The sequence below is a fragment of the Fundulus heteroclitus genome, unplaced genomic scaffold (genome assembly GCF_011125445.2).
Source record: "Fundulus heteroclitus isolate FHET01 unplaced genomic scaffold, MU-UCD_Fhet_4.1 scaffold_133, whole genome shotgun sequence".
Taxonomy (NCBI): domain Eukaryota; kingdom Metazoa; phylum Chordata; class Actinopteri; order Cyprinodontiformes; family Fundulidae; genus Fundulus; species Fundulus heteroclitus.
Window position 1 is genome coordinate 251,263 of NW_023396545.1, and position 18,826 is coordinate 270,088.

An 18,826-nucleotide genomic window follows, 5' to 3' on the forward strand; every position below is an offset into this window, starting at 1 on the left:
ACCGCTCCATTTAACCAAATTGCAGGGTTGTTAATCTAAGTGCATTTTAATGGAACACTTCAGAAGAAACTCCCCCTGTTACATCAACCTTTTCCAACATGGTTCCCATTACAAAAACAAGCTTTCATTCAGAGTGAGGGAACCCACAGAAGCAGAGAGAAAAAAGAATTAGGGGAGCCTTCCTTAATCAGGCTCACCTGCCAGAGCGAACACGCCGCAGACTCCTGTTTATTAGTGGATTTTACATCCAACACATGACTCTGCTTAGAAAACATAACGCTACGCTTTCACGTTAGCGTTACTTGTGCTTGGTTAACAGAGGGGGTCCGAGGATTGTCCCGGCTGTGTGGCGTTACAACAAAGCGCTGATGTCACAGAATCTGTTTTCCAGCAACTTTGAAAGAACTTCCTCCTGAAACGTCAATTTACACAGACAGCAGTCAGAGACAGCGCTTTGGACGCTGCTTGCAGAACATCTGCACGCTGTTGAGAGTAAAAACAAGAGTCAGACACAGCAAGGCTTTCAATGAGCTGATGTCATGGAGACCCGACCATCGGTGGGGTATGTTTCTAATAACGCTGGAACAAATTACCGCTCGCTTTGAAAAATGCAGAGGAAATGCTTTGGTTAAGATAGGATTACCTTTGTTTTGGTTCTGTTTGGGGTCTTTTTCTTGATTTAAAAAGTATGATTTCTGTTTGATTCGCACACTAGATCTCATGCGAGCTGATATTTGGGATTATTTCACTTTTCCAAGTCCCTGCTGAGGGTTCAGACATCATGAACAAGACAAAGTCCAATACAACTGGGTTCCAGTAACCTTTAAACATGTTCCTAGCTATTAAAATCTGCGTTTTCCCTAACATTTAATTTGATAGACCTCACTGTTGTGGTCATAGAAAAAGGAAACATGGTTTTAATTTTACTTTTTACAAAAACAACTATGCAATGTGTTTCATGTATTGATATGAATTCCCTTATGGTAAAAACTAGTGTTGCGGCGATGCCATTTTTTGGCCACGATACGATACCCGATACCTGGCTGTGCAGTATTGGCCGATACCGATACCATACCGATACCATCTGTTTGAAATTGATGTGTGTGTGTGTGTATATATGAAGAACTGCATACTACTTAGGGTAGTAGAACTTTTTCTTGCCTACCTGGAATGGGTGACAATAGTTGAATAAACTTTTGGCTCTCAAAGGCCAAAATAGTGCAACATTGGTGAAATTATAACATGTATAATAGTAGTGCAACAGTACGACAGTAAAATTACATTAATAATTGAATAATCTCTTTTAAACCCTGAGTTTTGGCTCTCAAATGCCAAAATAGTGCAACTTTCATGAACTTATATAACATGTATAATACTAGTCGGGAGAGAGAAGGCTGCGTTCAAGTGACATAAAAACATCAAAATGGTATCTGTGCCCTATTTGTTGGTACTCGCCGATACCGATACCACCATTTTAGTGCTGGATCGGGGCCCCGTCCCATACTGGTATCGGTATCGGCGAAACACTCGTAAAAACTCAAGTCTTTTGCAGCCTTTACCAGGTTCCTGCCAGGATTTCCCTGTAGCTCCAATTACCTTCTCATCAACTCTGACCGGCTTCATTGAAGATGATGTGTTCAGATGTTACTTTTACTTGTAGGCCACAAAGTTTGGTCTCATCTCTTAAAGCACCTTCTTCTGTGTATGCTTTGGTCCCTACATGCCCTGAGTCAAACTGCAAACAGGACTGTCTTCTCGCCACCTTTCCATAAAAGTGCACCACTAACAGTTGTCCTGTCATCACATTGCCCTACCTTAGCTGTGTCTTGACCTACCATAGGCCAATTGGCTCCCTCCCCCTGACTAATACTGTCCTTGCTCTGCCTGTCAGTTTGGGAGGATGAGGATATCTTGGTTAATTTGCGGTTGTGCTTCCATTCCTTAACAGTGGTGTGAATGTGAGATGTTCAATGCTTTGGATATTGTTCCATAACTTAACTGCTTTAACTTCTCCACAACTTTGTCCCTGACTTGTCTGATGTTTTGCTTGGTCTTTATGATACTATTTGTCCACCAGAGTTCTCTACCAAACCTTCGACTGTCAAACTTTATTTGTTTGTTGAGTTCTGGAATCAGTTATTAGCACTGCATTTTATTTATACATTGAAGTCTGTGATTTTAATGTGACAGCAAATGTATGCACTTCATATGCACTCGGGACTGTTTGCAACAGTGGACTATTATAGTTAAGTCAGGAATCTTTAAATAAATGAAAACAAAGATGCTTACAAAATATTTCCAAAATATGATTGCTGAAACATTTCCAAACACTTAGAACATAGAAAACTGATGAATTCATGTACTAGTTACTAACTATACAGTGAGAACACAAAAGGGTAAAACATGTCTGTTCATCTTTCAGGAGAACCCAGTTTACAGTCGTCCATTAGTAGCTGATGGCTTCTAGATTACACTGGTAAGCCTCACTTCGGCACTGCAGCAGGAAGCTGCATTCAGAGACACCTCTTAAAACTTAACTGTGCGAAAAAGGAAGCCTTATGTTTTGTTAACCTTGTCCAGATGTCCAGAAGATTGTTTAGCTTAAAGGCGACATATCATGCAAAGTCCACTTTTTTAGCCCTTAAATACATGTTGTGTACTTGGAGTTCAGAAAACTTTTATATACTCTGTCCAGGAGCTACGTAGACAGCTTGATATTCTTTTTGGGTCATATCTTTCAAGTCGTTTAATTTTCTCTATTCTTTATTGCGTTTTTTTTTTTTGTACTATTACATCACATTATTTGCTAAACAACGTCCTGGACTTCAGGATTATCAATTTTGCGAATCCGCCATTTTTATTTCTCACTGAAGTCCAAACTGAAGGTGCTGAAGCTACAAGAGGATAAGTGAAAATGTTTGGTTGTTGCTTGTATCAATGCTCACAATTCATTGCACTGTTACCCAGCATACTAAAAGAATGGCTTAACAGAATGGAGTGGAACACTCAGCAACCTGGGGGGTATGAAGTGCCTTCTTTAGATTTAAAGAGCCCAAACCAAAACGAGCTGCTCTCAGCACACCTCAGAACAGGAGCACAAGAGGGGCTGTGGGGCAACAGTGGCATTGTTCATGAATGATGTCAAAATGTTAAATTTGGAACAGCATAGTGAACACCAGCTATGGCCATTTTGGATTCAGACAAACATTAAGTGATAACACTTTTATAGTTTACTTGTACGAGTGAAATAGTGAACAGATCTGTCCTGAATGTTGCCTCAACAGATGTATTATGGTAACAACAAAAAACTGCTGCTATGGTGTCTGTCAGAGGGACTCATGATGTGGTGATCATGACCATATGAAGGGAGTTTGTTTTCCATTCTTTTTCCCAAACCCCGAAGGAATGCCGAGATATGTCAAAGTTGTATAAGAGCTTGTAAGCAAGAGGGCTTTACTGTAAAAAATTTTACCAAATAAACCTTTATGTGCTTTCTACATTAAGGGACCAACAATTGAATTTCCAGACCCAATACCAGCAACTGCAATGTCTGTGCAGGTACATTTATTTGTCTTTTTCTCAGCGGAATGAAGATGTCATCATACTATCATACTATATATATATAAAATGTGATCCGGTGCGCCTTATAGATGATTAAAGTTGTGCTTACTAACCGATTTTATGCAGTACAATGCGCTCAAATCTGTTAAAATGTGGAAGTACGACTTTGGTTAGCAACAAAGCCGCTCCACTCATTGGATATTCGGAGCATTACGGTACATTGTGTCACTACCTGATCAGACCCCTGAGTTGTCTACAAGACTGCCTGACTGTAATGTCAAAACTAGAAGCGCATTCATGTAAGGCAGGCCACGCTCGGAGTAAATACCAGCAACAATAAACCAAGTAAGTTAATTCAATATGATTCTGTTCTGTTCTGTTTATTTTGGCCTTATGTTACAAACAGGGCAGTGAAGTTCAATTACTCTGTCCTCTCAACAGAGACAGATAGCTCTCCCTCTCAGGAGAGAGCTGTGTTAAGGAGGAAACACACCGGACACGTTGCAAAGCGCAGCAAAGCAGTATACGCGCGTCCTACGCTTAGGTTAGCTTTTCATTTTAATCAATCGACAAATGTACACTAGCAGCATAACGCTACGCGACAGCTAAATTAGATTGAAGTTCTAATTTCAGACGCGTATACGCTCCTGTTTGGCAGGAAATAAATGGGAAAATATCCTGTTCACTACCGGAAGTATACCAAAATAAGAGTTGTTGAAAATAAAGCGCCATCGATGATGTATTTGTGACAAGCTAACAAGCTAACAAACTAAAATATGCGATTTCTAATCATATAGACACGGACTTTTAGGAGATCAAAACATAGGATATAATACTGATAATTTAATACCTTTACCTTTAATAATTTGTCTTTCTTTAATTATTTACCCATGATGAAAGCTCTTTCCGCAGATTCATGCAGCTGTGGAGCGTACTTTACAGCGTCTGGTGTAAATTTATGCTTTTAAAGACACGCCCCTAAGCCGCGCCGTTTACGTTACACGACCAGTGTATTTCCTCCTTAAGGTGACCAGATTTGATTTCTCCAATTAAAACTGGGGACGTCTCTGATTTTGTTAAACGCAGAATCTATTCCTGGGGTTTGTTTTGTTTTGGCTAAACTGCAACGCCAACGGAGGGCAGGGAAGGTGCATTCGGCAAAGCTCTACTATGTCGGGTCAGCGGTAGGACCGGGTGAACACCTCTTGTTGCACTAAACCTTTTTACTCCACCATGATACGCTGAAATTGGGGACATTTCCGGGGACAGCTTTTGTAGGTGACGAGTCATCAAAAACGGGGTCTGTCCCCGGAAATCGAGGGCATCTGGTCACTGTACCGGAGGGGCGGAGTGATATTATGCACTTGGGAAGAATATGTAATGCTCCTTATAATCCGGTCCGTCTTATATGTGGACAAAGACACACATAGACACGTAAATTTACGGTGTGCCTTATAGTCCAAAAAATATGATATTGAGGCTATGCTTAATCGGGATAAACTGGAGAAGCTGTCTGCTGAATCCACGGAGAACACTTCAAATAAGTTGGCTAGGCCAAGCTAACTTAGTGCTGGCAAGTGCTAGCTACCACACTGTTCAACTATACTTCTAGCAAGAACCCCCCCCCCTTTCTACTAATGCTGCTTTCTTTCCACTCACTTTAAGGCCTCTACATTTCAACCAACATTTAAGCTCTTCTACGACATGTTCCTTGATGGAAGCATGTTTAAATGAAGCTCACAGGGCGTCGTTATCTGCCATAAACATTGGTATTGCTGATTAAAGTTTGTATTCTGTTTGTTTTTAACATCCGAGCAAATTGAACTTTCTCTAGCGCTTGAGCAAATGATACGTTATTCGAGATCAGTGCAAATATAACAAGGAATTCAGAACAGAGTATTGCAGTTCCACTTTATATAGACAACAATTTAATGATTTCAATGTGAAGGGGAAGGCTTTAAAAAGCATGAGATGTCCCCTTTAATTGTGAGTTAGATTAGTAAACTCCTGTGGGGGGTAGAGTATTCAGGAATGAAGCGTATCGAAGCAAGGGAAAGATGATAGCTGAAAAATCTGAAGAAAGTGCATGATGAATCCCCTTATTCAGCATCTAAGATTTACCGATTTTTAGGATTGTATGTCTTATTAGATAGTTTAACAATTAGCTACAATGAAAACCTCACTCCAGAGCCAGTATTTTCACCAAACTGTGATCCAAACCAGAGGTCCTTGTCAAGTTGCCGCATTTCGTCAATCTCCTTGGCAAGTTACTCTGTTGTTGTTTGAGTTATTGTTAGTGTCAGCATCAATTGCACCAGTTCAGTCTGACATATCCCGCTTTGTTGGTGGGAGGTGGGAACTCATGAAGGAAAAAGAAAACCACATTTTTTTTCTTTCATTTTGAAACTGATTTGTGTCAACATAGACTAAGAATTATTAAGATGGCTCAGTCTTTGGGTATTCTATAAAAAGTCTGGCTCGGGACAGACCTACACCGCTTTGTTTAAGTTTCGCTTCTCCTCATAAATCAGTGATCGAGTTCAAGTTGATGATCAATTTGCTGGTAGGAATGCATTATGTCGGATCTGTTGTGTGTCAGAGAGGTGGGCATTTGACAAACTTAACCTGCACTTCATTTTTCCTGTACACTACCATTCCAGCTTGAATATAAATACAAGTTCAGATTTTTTCATTTATTTAAATGGCAGTATGCAGTGGCTCACTTTAAAATCTCTTTTTCCTTTCGCCAGCAACGAAATAAAACTAATTCCGGCCCAGACAAAAAAAAAAAAAAGAACAGACGAGACTGTACCTAGGTCCCAGCTCATCCTCACACCTCCAGGTGAATTCTCCAAAGCTCTCGTAGCGCTGGTTGTAGTGGTAAAGCACGCGGTGCAGCGTGGGAGCGCCCAGGTCCATGAGAGTGTTGTAGGCAGTCTGCTGTTCTTTCCCACTTGTGTAGCCGTTGAACAGATTGTAGATCTTATCTGCAATTTCTAAAGAGACACATAAGATCTGAAGTCAACATAAAGTCCCGCATAGTTGGTCATCAGCATTAATGATGCTGACGGCGAAATATGGGCTGGTGGGGAACTTTTTTAAGGGTGTTTTGCTAAGAGAGAATTAACGTGCTCGCAAAAAAAGATGACAACATGAAAAAAATGGAACACTTTAAAGAAGCGACATCTGAAGACATCAATCAGGAAGTTAAGGCTAAATGGACAATGCTCCGAAGCATATTGCTAAATTAGCTACTAAACGGCTTAAGGACAACAAAGGCAGACCAGCCTAACGCTCTGATCTCTGTCCCATCGAACATTTGTGGGCGTAGCTGAAAAGATTTGTCCAAACAAGACGGCCGAAAAAAAACCTGACTTACCTGCGCCAAATGGACACAGGTAAGCGCCCCCCCACCCCCTTCTTTGGCTCTTCGTCTGGAAAAACCACGTGTGAAAGACGAGCACGTCTTTGATGACGTGCTTTTTACATGTAAACATTTCAGATGTAGCAACTTTTTGTTGCTGTTGTTTAAGATTCATATTTAAATGCTGCCATCATCTCGATGGCAGCAGAAAAAGCTCTCAAATAGTGTTTATTCCAGTTTGTGCTCCCTGGAGTAGGACAGATCATTGTGAACACCCACAATTATGTTTGGTTTTCAAAAGGCTGCATGGATTTCATATCTGTATTTCATTAGTGGTGCTGTGAAGCTCTTTCCTCTTCGTACTTCGAGCCAACTTTTAGATCTTCAGATACGCTGCATGCTATTTTAACTGTGCAACTTCTACTAAAAACACAGTTTTAAAAAGAATAAATCACCGCTAGAGTTGACGTCGGAAACGTTATTTGCAACTCAGATGGATTTTTGAGCTTTTCACGGCCCGCCGGGTCAGCAACTTCTCCCCTCTTCTGGATGGCCATAAAGTCAGCCAGTGCACTGGAAGTATTGCGTTTCACACCATTTATACTTCTCCAGGCATTAAAATTAACAGCGTAAGCCCAGTAGGATCACACTACAATGAATGGTGCATTTTTGTAATAGCTGATTAAAATCACCAGCCGGATCCACAAAAACATCTCCGCTGTGGAGCTGTTATTGCTGCAGAGGGCAGGCGAGGATTCCAGCTCTTTAATTTCTGAGATGGGATGATATATTTTTTTTTAATAGTCAATATCCTCACGGAATTGTAGGATACGGTGACCATAAACAGTGCTGCTCCAGAGAGGAAAACAATCTGCCGGTGACTTTATGACTCACTTTATGAACTCATCTGACATCTGCTCGGCGAGACACTGAAAAATAGCTCCACACAGAAAACGCAAAGGTCTTTCCTGCAAACGCCTTTCCTGCAAACGCCTGTCTCAAAAGATTAGGAGCATTAAACTCACAAAACTGTAAGTCTTTTTTATTTTTGAGAACTATCTGATGAGCAATTTAAATTCCCTATGAAACACAGTTTGTGTGAATAATTATGCTCATTACTGCAAAGGTTTATAGCGCCTTGCTAAAGTGCTCGTGCCTTAACTGTTGTCCCATTAGAACCTCAAACCATGAGGGTATTTTACTGGACATCAAAGTATGAAAAAGTTAACTTGGGCCGCTAAGTGGCACAGCTGCCTTGCAGCAAGAAGGTCCAGGGTTTGAATCCCAGCTTTCTGCATGGAGTTTGCATGTTCTCCCTGTGCCAGCTTGAGTTCTCTCTGGGCACTCCGGCATCCTCCCACAGTCCAAAAAAAAAATAAAAAATGCTGTTAGGTGTGAGAGTGTGCCTGCATGGTTGTTTGTCCTGTGTGTCTCTGTGTTGCCCTGTGATGGACCGGCAACCAGTCCAGGGTGTAACCCACCTCTCACCCAGGAGACAGGTACCAGCCCCCCACGATGCTGAATGGATAAGCGGATATAGACGATGGATTTGGACTAAATATTGTCCCATTGCAACCTGAATGTATTTTATAGGAAATGTATTTGATATTAAAAGAATGTAGAACATATTTAGAGTCCACTGTACATGTGTGTAATTTATTTGCGGTATGAGTAAAGTTGTTGTGTGAAGGCCTCGGAGGTTTGACGGCGGACATGAGAGAACGACAATCAGAAGACATCGGACAGTCGTGAGGAAGTGTCGATTTGCGTTATGACGGAACGTGCCAGGCTTTGACAGCTACAGACATTACTGCACAACTGGAAACCTCCCGAAACATGACTCTGCTGTGCCCAAACTGACTGAATGAACCACAGAGCGCATTAATGAGGGATGCAGGCAAGAGCCTCATGGTGACTCTGAAGGAGCTGCTAAGACCTACGGCTCAGGTGGGAGAATCTAGCAGGTGTGTACCCCACCAGTCTGGCCTTTATAGAAGAGTGGCAAAAGGAACGCCCCAGCTGAAAGAAGGCAGACCCCTTTAAGGTTCGCCACATGAATTGTAAAGACACAGCAACCATGCGGAAGAAGGTAAGTAAGTCAGCCTCACGGTCGGCTGTGCTTCTTGTGCAAGACTTACAGAAATTTGAAAGCGTGACTCCTCTCGCACCCACGGTGCACGCAACAACACAACAAAACCCAAGAATGATTGAAATGGTGCGAAAATACATACAGCCAAGCTAAATCTGCTCATGTCAGACCAAAATGAAAATTGTTGGTTTAACATGCAGGAGAGGAACACGTGCTGAGCAAACGCTGACCACAGCATCCCCTCAGCCAACTTAGATTGTGTAAAAACGTTTTTTTTTTTTTTTTCTATTGCTAGATCTCAATATCTTTGTTTACCCCAGGGTTCTGTGGAGGGGTTGATTATTTTTGTTAACCTGAACAGGACTTTATTTATTTCACAACATATGCTATTTATGCTAGTGGGGTTGCATTCTGGAGAGGCTGCAAGGTTCCTGGTTCGACTCCCACAGACTGCCACTCTGGCCCCTCAAAACCCACAATGCTCCCCGGCATGTGGAATGTCGCTTTGCGGACCATAGTAAACTGACTGTTGACTCATTAAAAAAGTTATTTGTGGCCCTTTAAGATTCGTATTTGAGCACGCCTGGTTTAGATCCAAGCATATTCCTGTATTACAGTGACTCAGTTAAATTCCAGACCAATCCCTAATTTAGAATATGGAGCAAGATTTGAAAAGTGATGCTTACAGATGCTCTCCATCCAAATGGTTGGAAATTGATTTATTTAGCAAATAAGAATGGATAAAATGTTTTGTTTTTAGATGCACACCACTGGTAGAAACGTGCCCCATATAGCTAGTGGCTGTACTTACGGGGAAAGATGGTCCTATAAAGTATTGATACTGGGGAAGTACCAGAGCATGTCGCACTTTTCTCAGATTTATAGGCCTGAATAATACAACATATGAGCTATTTGGTGTTAAATTATCACCTCAGATTCCAATAAAACAAATATTTGTGGTTTTGAGTCAAAACATGAAAAAGTCTGAGGGGTGTGAATACTTTTGCGAGGCACTGGATATTTCAAATGAACAATTTGTTGAACAGAACGTTTGGAGCTTTGGTGTGGTGAAAAAGATGAGCGTAATTGCAGGAAGGAGCTGGCTGTGGCCTCGGCCTGTCTCGTCTCTCACCCTGCGCTTTGACATCATCCACAGTGGGACATGGAGTTTTGATGGTGACCTCACTTGGACTGGAGCGCCGTCCTGTATTGTCTACAGCCCACAGACGGAACCTGAAGACACACAAAACAAACCAACAATCAATCAAACAGGTACATGGACATATTCCATGTCCATGACAGCGGACAGGAGGAGAGCTGCTTCTGCCATCACTCCAGAACCGGCTGGTTGTGCTGGAGCGTCCTCTCTGTGGCTGTTCAGTTTCTGCTTTTTCCTGAATTAATATCCCCACCTTGTGGTGAAAACATAACTTGCAGTCAGTGGCACCTTCAAAGGCCGAGAGCAAAATAAACCCCCAAATACATCTCACCTTTTTTAATTTCTGCTAAAACTTTCTTCCAACGAAACCACGACCTTCGTCTCTCAGAGCGCCATGCTTTCATTAAAACCTGCACACATTTTTCTTCATGTGATGATTCTGTGTGACCAGGCAGAATCATCAAGCTTTTTTTTTTTTTTTTTTCTGGTTCGGTCTGCATAAGAAATATAAAGAGTGTGCAGCAGCCTGAGAGGGAGAAGAGGAACAGTCTTGCAGAGATGAATGAGCTGTCAGCCGGGTTAAAAAGAGCAGGATTCTTGCGGATGCTGGTAATAAAAGAGCGTGTGTAGCAGCTAATTCGGCCCATATACATCCAAGCTCTGTGTGCTCTTTCTGTTGGCCTCTTGCCCTTTTCTTCTTATCATTTTTTGTTCATAATGTTTCGCTCCGTGCTTCACCTTTAAGCCTTTTTTTTTTCCTGTTTTCTTTCCCAACCCCAAAGTTTGATTTAATGTCTTCTGGCTATACTTCTCACCCCCTGATTTTTTTTTATTTTTTATTCCCCAGTGTGTTCTGTTCCTCCTCTCCACGGTGTGTGTGGCTTCCTTTCTGGCAAGGCTTGCGTGAGTTAAGTGTGAACATGCTTGGGAGAGAATCTAAGTATCCGGTCTTGATCACGACATCACATGTTAAGTCTTTTTTTTTTTTGTTCTGCTGGCAAACATTGAAAAGACAAGAATGACTAAAGAGCAATTTAAATTAAAGATGGAGAAGAAATAAAAAGATTGCTTGTTTCCAGACATGAATCTTCCGCAATTTTTCTTATTGTATTAATATAAGTATTTAAAGAGCAATGGATTTTTTAATTAGATTTCCTTTTCTGAAATGCAGCAGACAATACTAACCTTTACATAGAAGTACCACTTCACTATCCTGACCGGTGAAAAGGCCTTCAGGCGACATTACATAATAACCATAATAAGCTTCTATTCCCCATACTGTCCTCTTAAGATGATCAAAAAAAGCAATATTTATAGCTACTAAACTACAATAAAATGATTACTGAGATGAAAGAAAATACGCATCAACTATTGGTCAATAAAGTGATTATCTTTTTTTTCTGCTAGGGATAAAATCCAGTTAACGCAGCCGTGATTACCCTCCTTTGCTCTGAACATCTCAGCGCATGTACTGGTGGACTTTGAGCTCGCTGCTTTCAGCCGGTGAAAAGATAAACAAAGGGTTCTGAAAAAAAAAAGCACAATCTGTTGTTCCTAAAAGCCGTCTAAGTACAAGTCTGCCTTCGACTTTTGTGGGCTTTCAGAGCGGTCGGTGCAAAAAGACGATGGAGCGATCCGGATGAAGAGACACGAGGATGGACTGACCCGCTGACACGCGGAACCAGGAAACCGTGCCTAATTGAGTCAACAGACGAGCTCGATCCACTTGTATAAAATACGACGTAAACTTTTATTTCAAATGTGATTTTAAAAAAAATCCATTTTCTAACTCTAGTATTTTCAAATCCAACACATGTGCCAAGAAGAAAACAGCCATGGCTTCCCTTGAGATGCTACCCTGAGGCTGAGCTGACCAAATGTCGTGCAGAAATTCTCCGTCCACTGAGCTGAGGAACGGGACGTTCAGTGCACCTTACTGGGTCCTAAATGTGCACTGAGAGGTTCCACAACAACACAGAAGGCAAACAGTGAGGCGTCTGATCAATGAATCTGTTAAAGAGTCAGATTTCTGGCATCAGGATCGGCCCAATCGCTTGTCCTTTCTCTGGTTGAACCCTTCCTCTGAATTTTCCCAGTTTATCTTAGAGTTCAGGCAGGAATTTAGTAAACCTAATCATGGGAGAAAAACCTTGCTTTTACTGTTCAGAAAACAACAATTTTCTAAAGGGAAATCTTCAATCAGCTGATAATGATTTGAACATTTATTCTCCAGATATTTTGGTTTTGTTTTACGTCTTGTTCATTAATTGATCATCACAGTTTAAGTACCGATAGGTTATTTATAAATTATTTTCATGACTGAATACAATATAACCCTTCAAATTACAACAGAAGTATTAATATTGTTATTCCATAAAAACATAAAAAAAATTTAAAACAGAAATTTGTTTCTGGATGTTTGCCATTTAGACTCCATGACAAATAAAATGTACCTCTCAAAAAGACTGAAAGATTTAAGATTGATAAAAATTATATATATATATATATATATATATATATATATATATATATATATATATATATATATATATATATATATATATATATATATATATTTTTTTTTTTTTTTTTTTTCCAGCCGGATATAATATTTAGTACCTACTGTAAATATAATTAACCTGTCAATCATGAAGTTCATCATTTTTCTACATGTGGATGCTTCCCCTGTATTTTTTGCTAGCTTTAGTAAGACATTATCCCCACAGAGTGGCTATGGGTGTATCTGAAGAGGACATCAGGAAGACTAATTTCAGCTTGAGTGATGATACGCATGTTTTTTTTTGTCACCCCGCACAACGAGCAGGATGGTAAGGGAGGCAGAAAGGTCTGAAGGCATTTTGATGTCACCAAGTCTTCATAGCAACGGTTAGATAGTGTCGCCAACATATTTGCACGCTCTTAGCTTCTCGTGAAGTGCTGTCGGTGCATTCAGCGTGAACATAATGTCTTGGTCTGTGTGTCTTACGTGTGAGCCGGTGTCTCATAAATACTTTTCATTATGGTAACAAAACGACAGTGAAAATCCTAAACAATGGTTTAGGATCAAACCTTTGCATCATTAAAAAATGTCCCACTAAAATCTGCTAAGCTGCTACCAATATTCGGAAGACAGATGTTTTAGCAGGAAGATGATCAAAATACATGACCAAATCAAGACAAAAATGGTTCACCAGACACAAAATCTATTTTTCCCCAGACCTAAATCTCACAGAAAACCTGAGAGGTAAAATGAGGATATGACAAAATAAAAGAGAATTTAGAGAGATTGTAGAAGCCAGAATGATCAGTAACTACTAATCTGTTAAAAATGTAATAGAAGATTGAGCAATGTTCCATCAGCAAAAAGTGAGTACAAATAGTTGTGGCATCAGTAATTTTCTTAAGAAAGGCCTTTAAATCCTATACTGCTTCTGAGCCTTCAAGCGTCAGAACATTGCATGTTTTAGATATGTTACTGCGTTGCCACACCTGAATCAATGCCTGAAATACCTCCTCAGCAATTCCTTACGTTCTCATGAGTCCGTTTAGGTCAAGTGACCAAAGGAATGTTTTGAAAACAAGTAGGACGGCATTACTTGAGGACTGACTACAGACCATTGAATAAAAGTACAGACTAAAGGCTGCTTTTCGTTCTTCTGTCTTTTTCAGTGTCAAATTATCTAACTATGGTTACCAGGTATACAAGTGATTGCAGCGATATGCCGTCACCTGGTTTAATTTCACTATGGCTACCCTCTAACAAAAAGCAATCAAGTTTAAAAAAAAATTGTAATTAAACCTGTCAAAGAAAGCTGCTGGTAAAATAAGGCAAAGTAAAAGTAGCCAAAATGTGTAACTAAAAGGAGAAATCATCTGCTCATTTTTTTCTGTTCTTAGAGCTAAACTTAGCTGCTAAGACAAAGAAAAAAAAACCTGCAATTTCCTGTACTGGCTACAGCTAACATCAGTCTGTGCAAGCAATTGGTAGTCAATAAACTTTTTTATCTGCAGCCTTTGGGTTTTTATATCGACAGCAAACACAAGCAGTAAAGATGTCTCCTAAACCCGGTTAAGTCAAGTTTTTGTGAAGATGATTTTTGTCTCCTGAATCTTCACTCAGGCTTTAACTTCACCAGAGCAGTCCGGAGACGCCGCTGCGCTTCATTGGTCAATTGCCTCTTAGGCCTCAATCAATGTGAATTTATGACATCTGTATGAAGGAGAGAGTGCACTTATTTGTAGCTCCACTTGTTGAGTATAGAGTTCTAACTTACATGTATGTGGTGTCTGGCTCCAGGCAGCGTATTATAAGACTGATGGAGGAAGACAGCAGGTTAGGGATGTCCCCGAGCATCACACACGGAGACCTGGCCCCAGACAGGATGTCATCCACAAAGCTTAGGAGCGTTTCTGCAGAGAGAGGAACAGAGAAGGACACCGTGGGTTTTTTACTTCAACATGTTGACACTTTTGAACAGACTGCTGCTGAGGCTGTGGTTCAGCACATTCCGTTATAATATCGAAATATAGTGACGCGAAAAGAATTATCCTCTTCTGAGTTTGATTTTTTGTGACAAATGTTTCAGATCAGACGAATTTTAATGTTAGACAAAAGGAACTCTTCTGAGGACAACTTCATTTATGAAGGATAATTAAATCTGTCCCCATGTGGAAAAGGCGACTGTGCCCACACCTAACAGTTGGTTGTACGGCCCTTCGCAGCAACAACTCCCGTCAGACATTAGCAAAAACAGGCAAAGAATACTTTTGTTTCACCGTGGAGGAACTTGGACCGACTTATCGTTGCGGATTTGGTGGGTTTGCAGGTGTGCTTCAGTTGATTGCCCTGTTGCATGAGCTCAAGGTGAGAAACTGATGGACCAGAGATTCTTTCTCAGGATTGTCTAACAGAGAGCAGAATTCAGTTAAAGCAAGTAATCCAGGTCCACACGCAGAAAAGCAGCGCCACACCGTCACACCACCACTACTATCGCTACGATGTCCTTTTCCCCAAACGCGCTGGTTTAACAGTAGATGCTATAACGTTCACACTTTCTAAAAAGCTCCACTTTTGTCTTGTCAGCAGAATATTTACCCAGAAGGCTCGGGGATCATCAAGACGTTTTTATAAGCAAATTTTAGACGGTCTTTTGTCCAAGTCGCCCATGTGCACCTGGAGTCATTTTAGTGGCAACTGGCGGTTATGTGTTCATGTAGGGTCAGGTTATTTTGTTAAGCTTTTTTTTTTCTTCTTTCTTTTAAAAAGGGAAGTCACCATTTGAGAGCTGCTTTTTTTTTGTATCTACTCAGGTTATCTTTGATTCGTTTGGCGATCTAAAACATTATAGAGTGACAAAAACAGGAAAAACAGAAGACGTTATGTATGGGGTGCCGAATGTAAAATTTCAGATAAAATTCTATAGCTGATATATTTTGATTATTTAGCTCACTTTTCTCACATTTAACTCCCTTTTCTCACATTTAAGACAGAAATTCACAAAGTAAAATAAATAGTTAAATGTTAAATCTAAATGTTAAATCTATATCTAAATGTTAAATGTTAAATCTAAATGCTAAATCTATATCTAAATGTTAAATCTATATCTAAATGTTAAATCTATATCTAAATGTTAAATTTAAATCTAAATACTAAATCTATATCTAAATGTTAAATATATATCTAAATGTTAAATTTAAATCTAAATGCTAAATCTATATCTAAATGTTAAATGTTAAATCTAAATGTTAAATCTATATCTAAATGTTAAATGTTAAATCTAAATGCTAAATCTATATCTAAATGTTAAATCTATATCTAAATGTTAAATTTAAATCTAAATGTTAAATCTATATCTAAATGTTAAATTTAAATCTAAATGCTAAATCTATATCTAAATGTTAAATTTAAATCTAAATGTTAAATCTATATCTAAATGTTAAATGTTAAATGTAAATGTTAAATCTATATCTAAATGTTAAATGTTAAATCTAAATGTTAAATCTATATCTAAATGTTGAATCTATATCTAAATATTAAATCTATATCTAAATGTTAAATGTTAAATGTAAGTGTTAAATCTATATCTAAATGCTAAATCTATATCTAAATGTTAAATCTATATCTAAATGTTAAATGTTAAATCTAAATGTTAAATCTATATCTAAATGTTAAATTTAAATCTAAATGTTAAATCTATATCTAAATGTTAAATTTAAATCTAAATGTTAAATATATATCTAAATGTTAAATGTTAAATCTAAATGTTAAATCTATATCTAAATGTTAAATTTAAATCTAAATGTTAAATGTTAAATGTAAATGTTAAATCTATATCTAAATGTTAAATTTAAATCTAAATGTTAAATCTATATCTAAATGTTAAATTTAAATCTAAATGTTAAATCTATATCTAAATGTTAAATTTAAATCTAAATGTTAAATATATATCTAAATGTTAAATGTTAAATCTAAATGTTAAATCTATATCTAAATGTTAAATTTAAATCTAAATGTTAAATGTTAAATGTAAATGTTAAATCTATATCTAAATGTTAAATTTAAATCTAAATGTTAAATGTTAAATGTAAATGTTAAATCTATATCTAAATGTTAAATTTAAATCTAAATGTTAAATGTTAAATGTAAATGTTAAATCTATATCTAAATGTTAAATCTATATCTAAATGTTAAATGTTATATCTAAATGTTTCGAAAATATGCAAATTGAACACGCCCCCTATCGGGTTCACGCCCACACCACCGACCTTGGATCAGCCATGAGATCCATCTGTGGAGGACACTGGAAACATGCCGCACAGACGGCTGACAAGGCAACTTCCTATAACTATATAACTTTCTCCCTTTAACGGCAAAGTTTCTTGTTTTAATGAGAGACTTATCTTGCTTAAACGACATCATTTTCGTCTCATAACAACGCAACATAACCCGGCATCAGCTCGCGGGATATTTGAGTGTCATGGAGAAGAGGAGAGACGGAGGGGCGCCTTTTATTACTTTTTAAGAAGTCGTCATTTGTCGGAGGAATGTATTTCTGCACTGAGGAGTGACAAGGTAAGTCATAAATATACAGCAAGTCCTCTACTTGAAATTTGACCAATTCGGCAGTTATTTATAGTTAACAACTCTGCTTTGGATACACTTGCATTACTGTAGTACAGTCTCTGGCTCTGTTTACACGGTGAAAACAGGTTTGCGTTGCCTTTGTACTCTCCATTTACACACTACAAGGTTTAACTGTTGCATGGGGGGGGGGGTTTCAGCTATAGCTGTGGGTTTATTTTTTACAACAGTTTGCAGCCGAAACAGTCCTCCGCCAGCCGCTGTTTTCTTCTTCTGGGCAATTTGACGCGGAGCTTCAAAAATCACAGCGCTACTAGTGGTGCGGCATGGGAATTACACCATTTAAGTACTCTGTAAACAGGGCCTGTGACTGCAAATGTACCTATCTATGCCCTTATGTATTTTAATCAAATATGATTAAAATAAATTTTAATCCGACACTTGTAAGGCTAATTAAAAGTATGTGTATTCTACACAATGAAAGTGAGGCTAGATAAAGCTACATTTATCCATATTTTATTGTGTCAAAACAAAGATATGAATACAGAGCTTTCTAATGGGACAATTCACAAGCCAGTGAAGGACAACTATTTATATGAACTTCATTAATAAACCCAGTCAACTACTGACATGCTTTAACATGTCAGTAGTTTTTTTTAGCAAAAACTGATAATCGATTATCATTGCTGCAAATTCAAAAGTTAATATCAGAATTTATCAATGAAAGCTCCTGGCAGCAAGGCACCATTGTTCTCAGTTTATTTGTTGTCCATTTGTTTTTTCTGATGTCTTTAAACTTACTCAGAAAAGAAAACAAATCATTATCAACAACATTGTTCCATTGCAGTCTAGGTTTTAGCAATATTAACATTGATCCAGTTTAACTTTAAATCACAATTTTAAACAGCAGCTATTCTCCTTCTGATGGGAATTCTGTAAAAGTACTTTTTAAAATTCCCATAAACAAAAACATTAAGGTAGGAGGACCAGGATTAAGATAGCTACATTAAAAATACAGCCAGAAAATTAATGTTCCCTTTTACATCTTAGAATGCCTGTGCATTTGATCTGACACTCAAAATTTAAATATTTAAAAACTTTGAATTTGGAATATTTAGCTTCTCACATTTAGCATAAGTAACGTGCTCAATTTTTAGAAAGAATAAATTATGTTATTTTTACATTTTGTTTAAAATAAAAAACTTGAAAAAACAATAACAAAATCTCTGCTGTGTTTACAGGTTGGCATCTCTAAAGCTGAATACATGGATGGTGCTGTCCAAAAGTTACTGCTGGATATTTTCTTCCAGCAGTAACAGAGGGGGTACCACAACCAGAATTCATATAGACATGGAGACAGAGAATGGTACAATGAAAGACATTCAAAGATTTTTGCGTCTTGATGACAACTATCCTGAAAACTACCTAATTGTGGGATCCTGCACCCACAGCCACACATCAACAGCTGGTGGGATTTCTTAAGGAAATGTCGTGCACAGTACTGGATGAACCTTTTTCAAAAACTGAAGAATACATATTACTTTACTGGTGACTTCTTGGATAAGCAGCCAA

The 18,826-nt window shown here is 38.6% G+C and overlaps 1 protein-coding gene across 1 annotated transcript in view; it reads right to left on the minus strand.

Moving 5' to 3' along the window:
* The window catches only part of astn1 (astrotactin 1), a gene marked incomplete at its 5' end in the record, with an annotated part of 294,255 nt that overhangs the window by 13,995 nt on the left and 261,434 nt on the right, over positions 1-18,826 (minus strand). Inside the window, 3 exon segments of the mRNA XM_036129065.1 lie at positions 6,374-6,557; positions 10,147-10,247; positions 14,448-14,583. Of these exon segments, the coding sequence (XP_035984958.1) occupies positions 6,374-6,557; positions 10,147-10,247; positions 14,448-14,583 (421 nt within the window).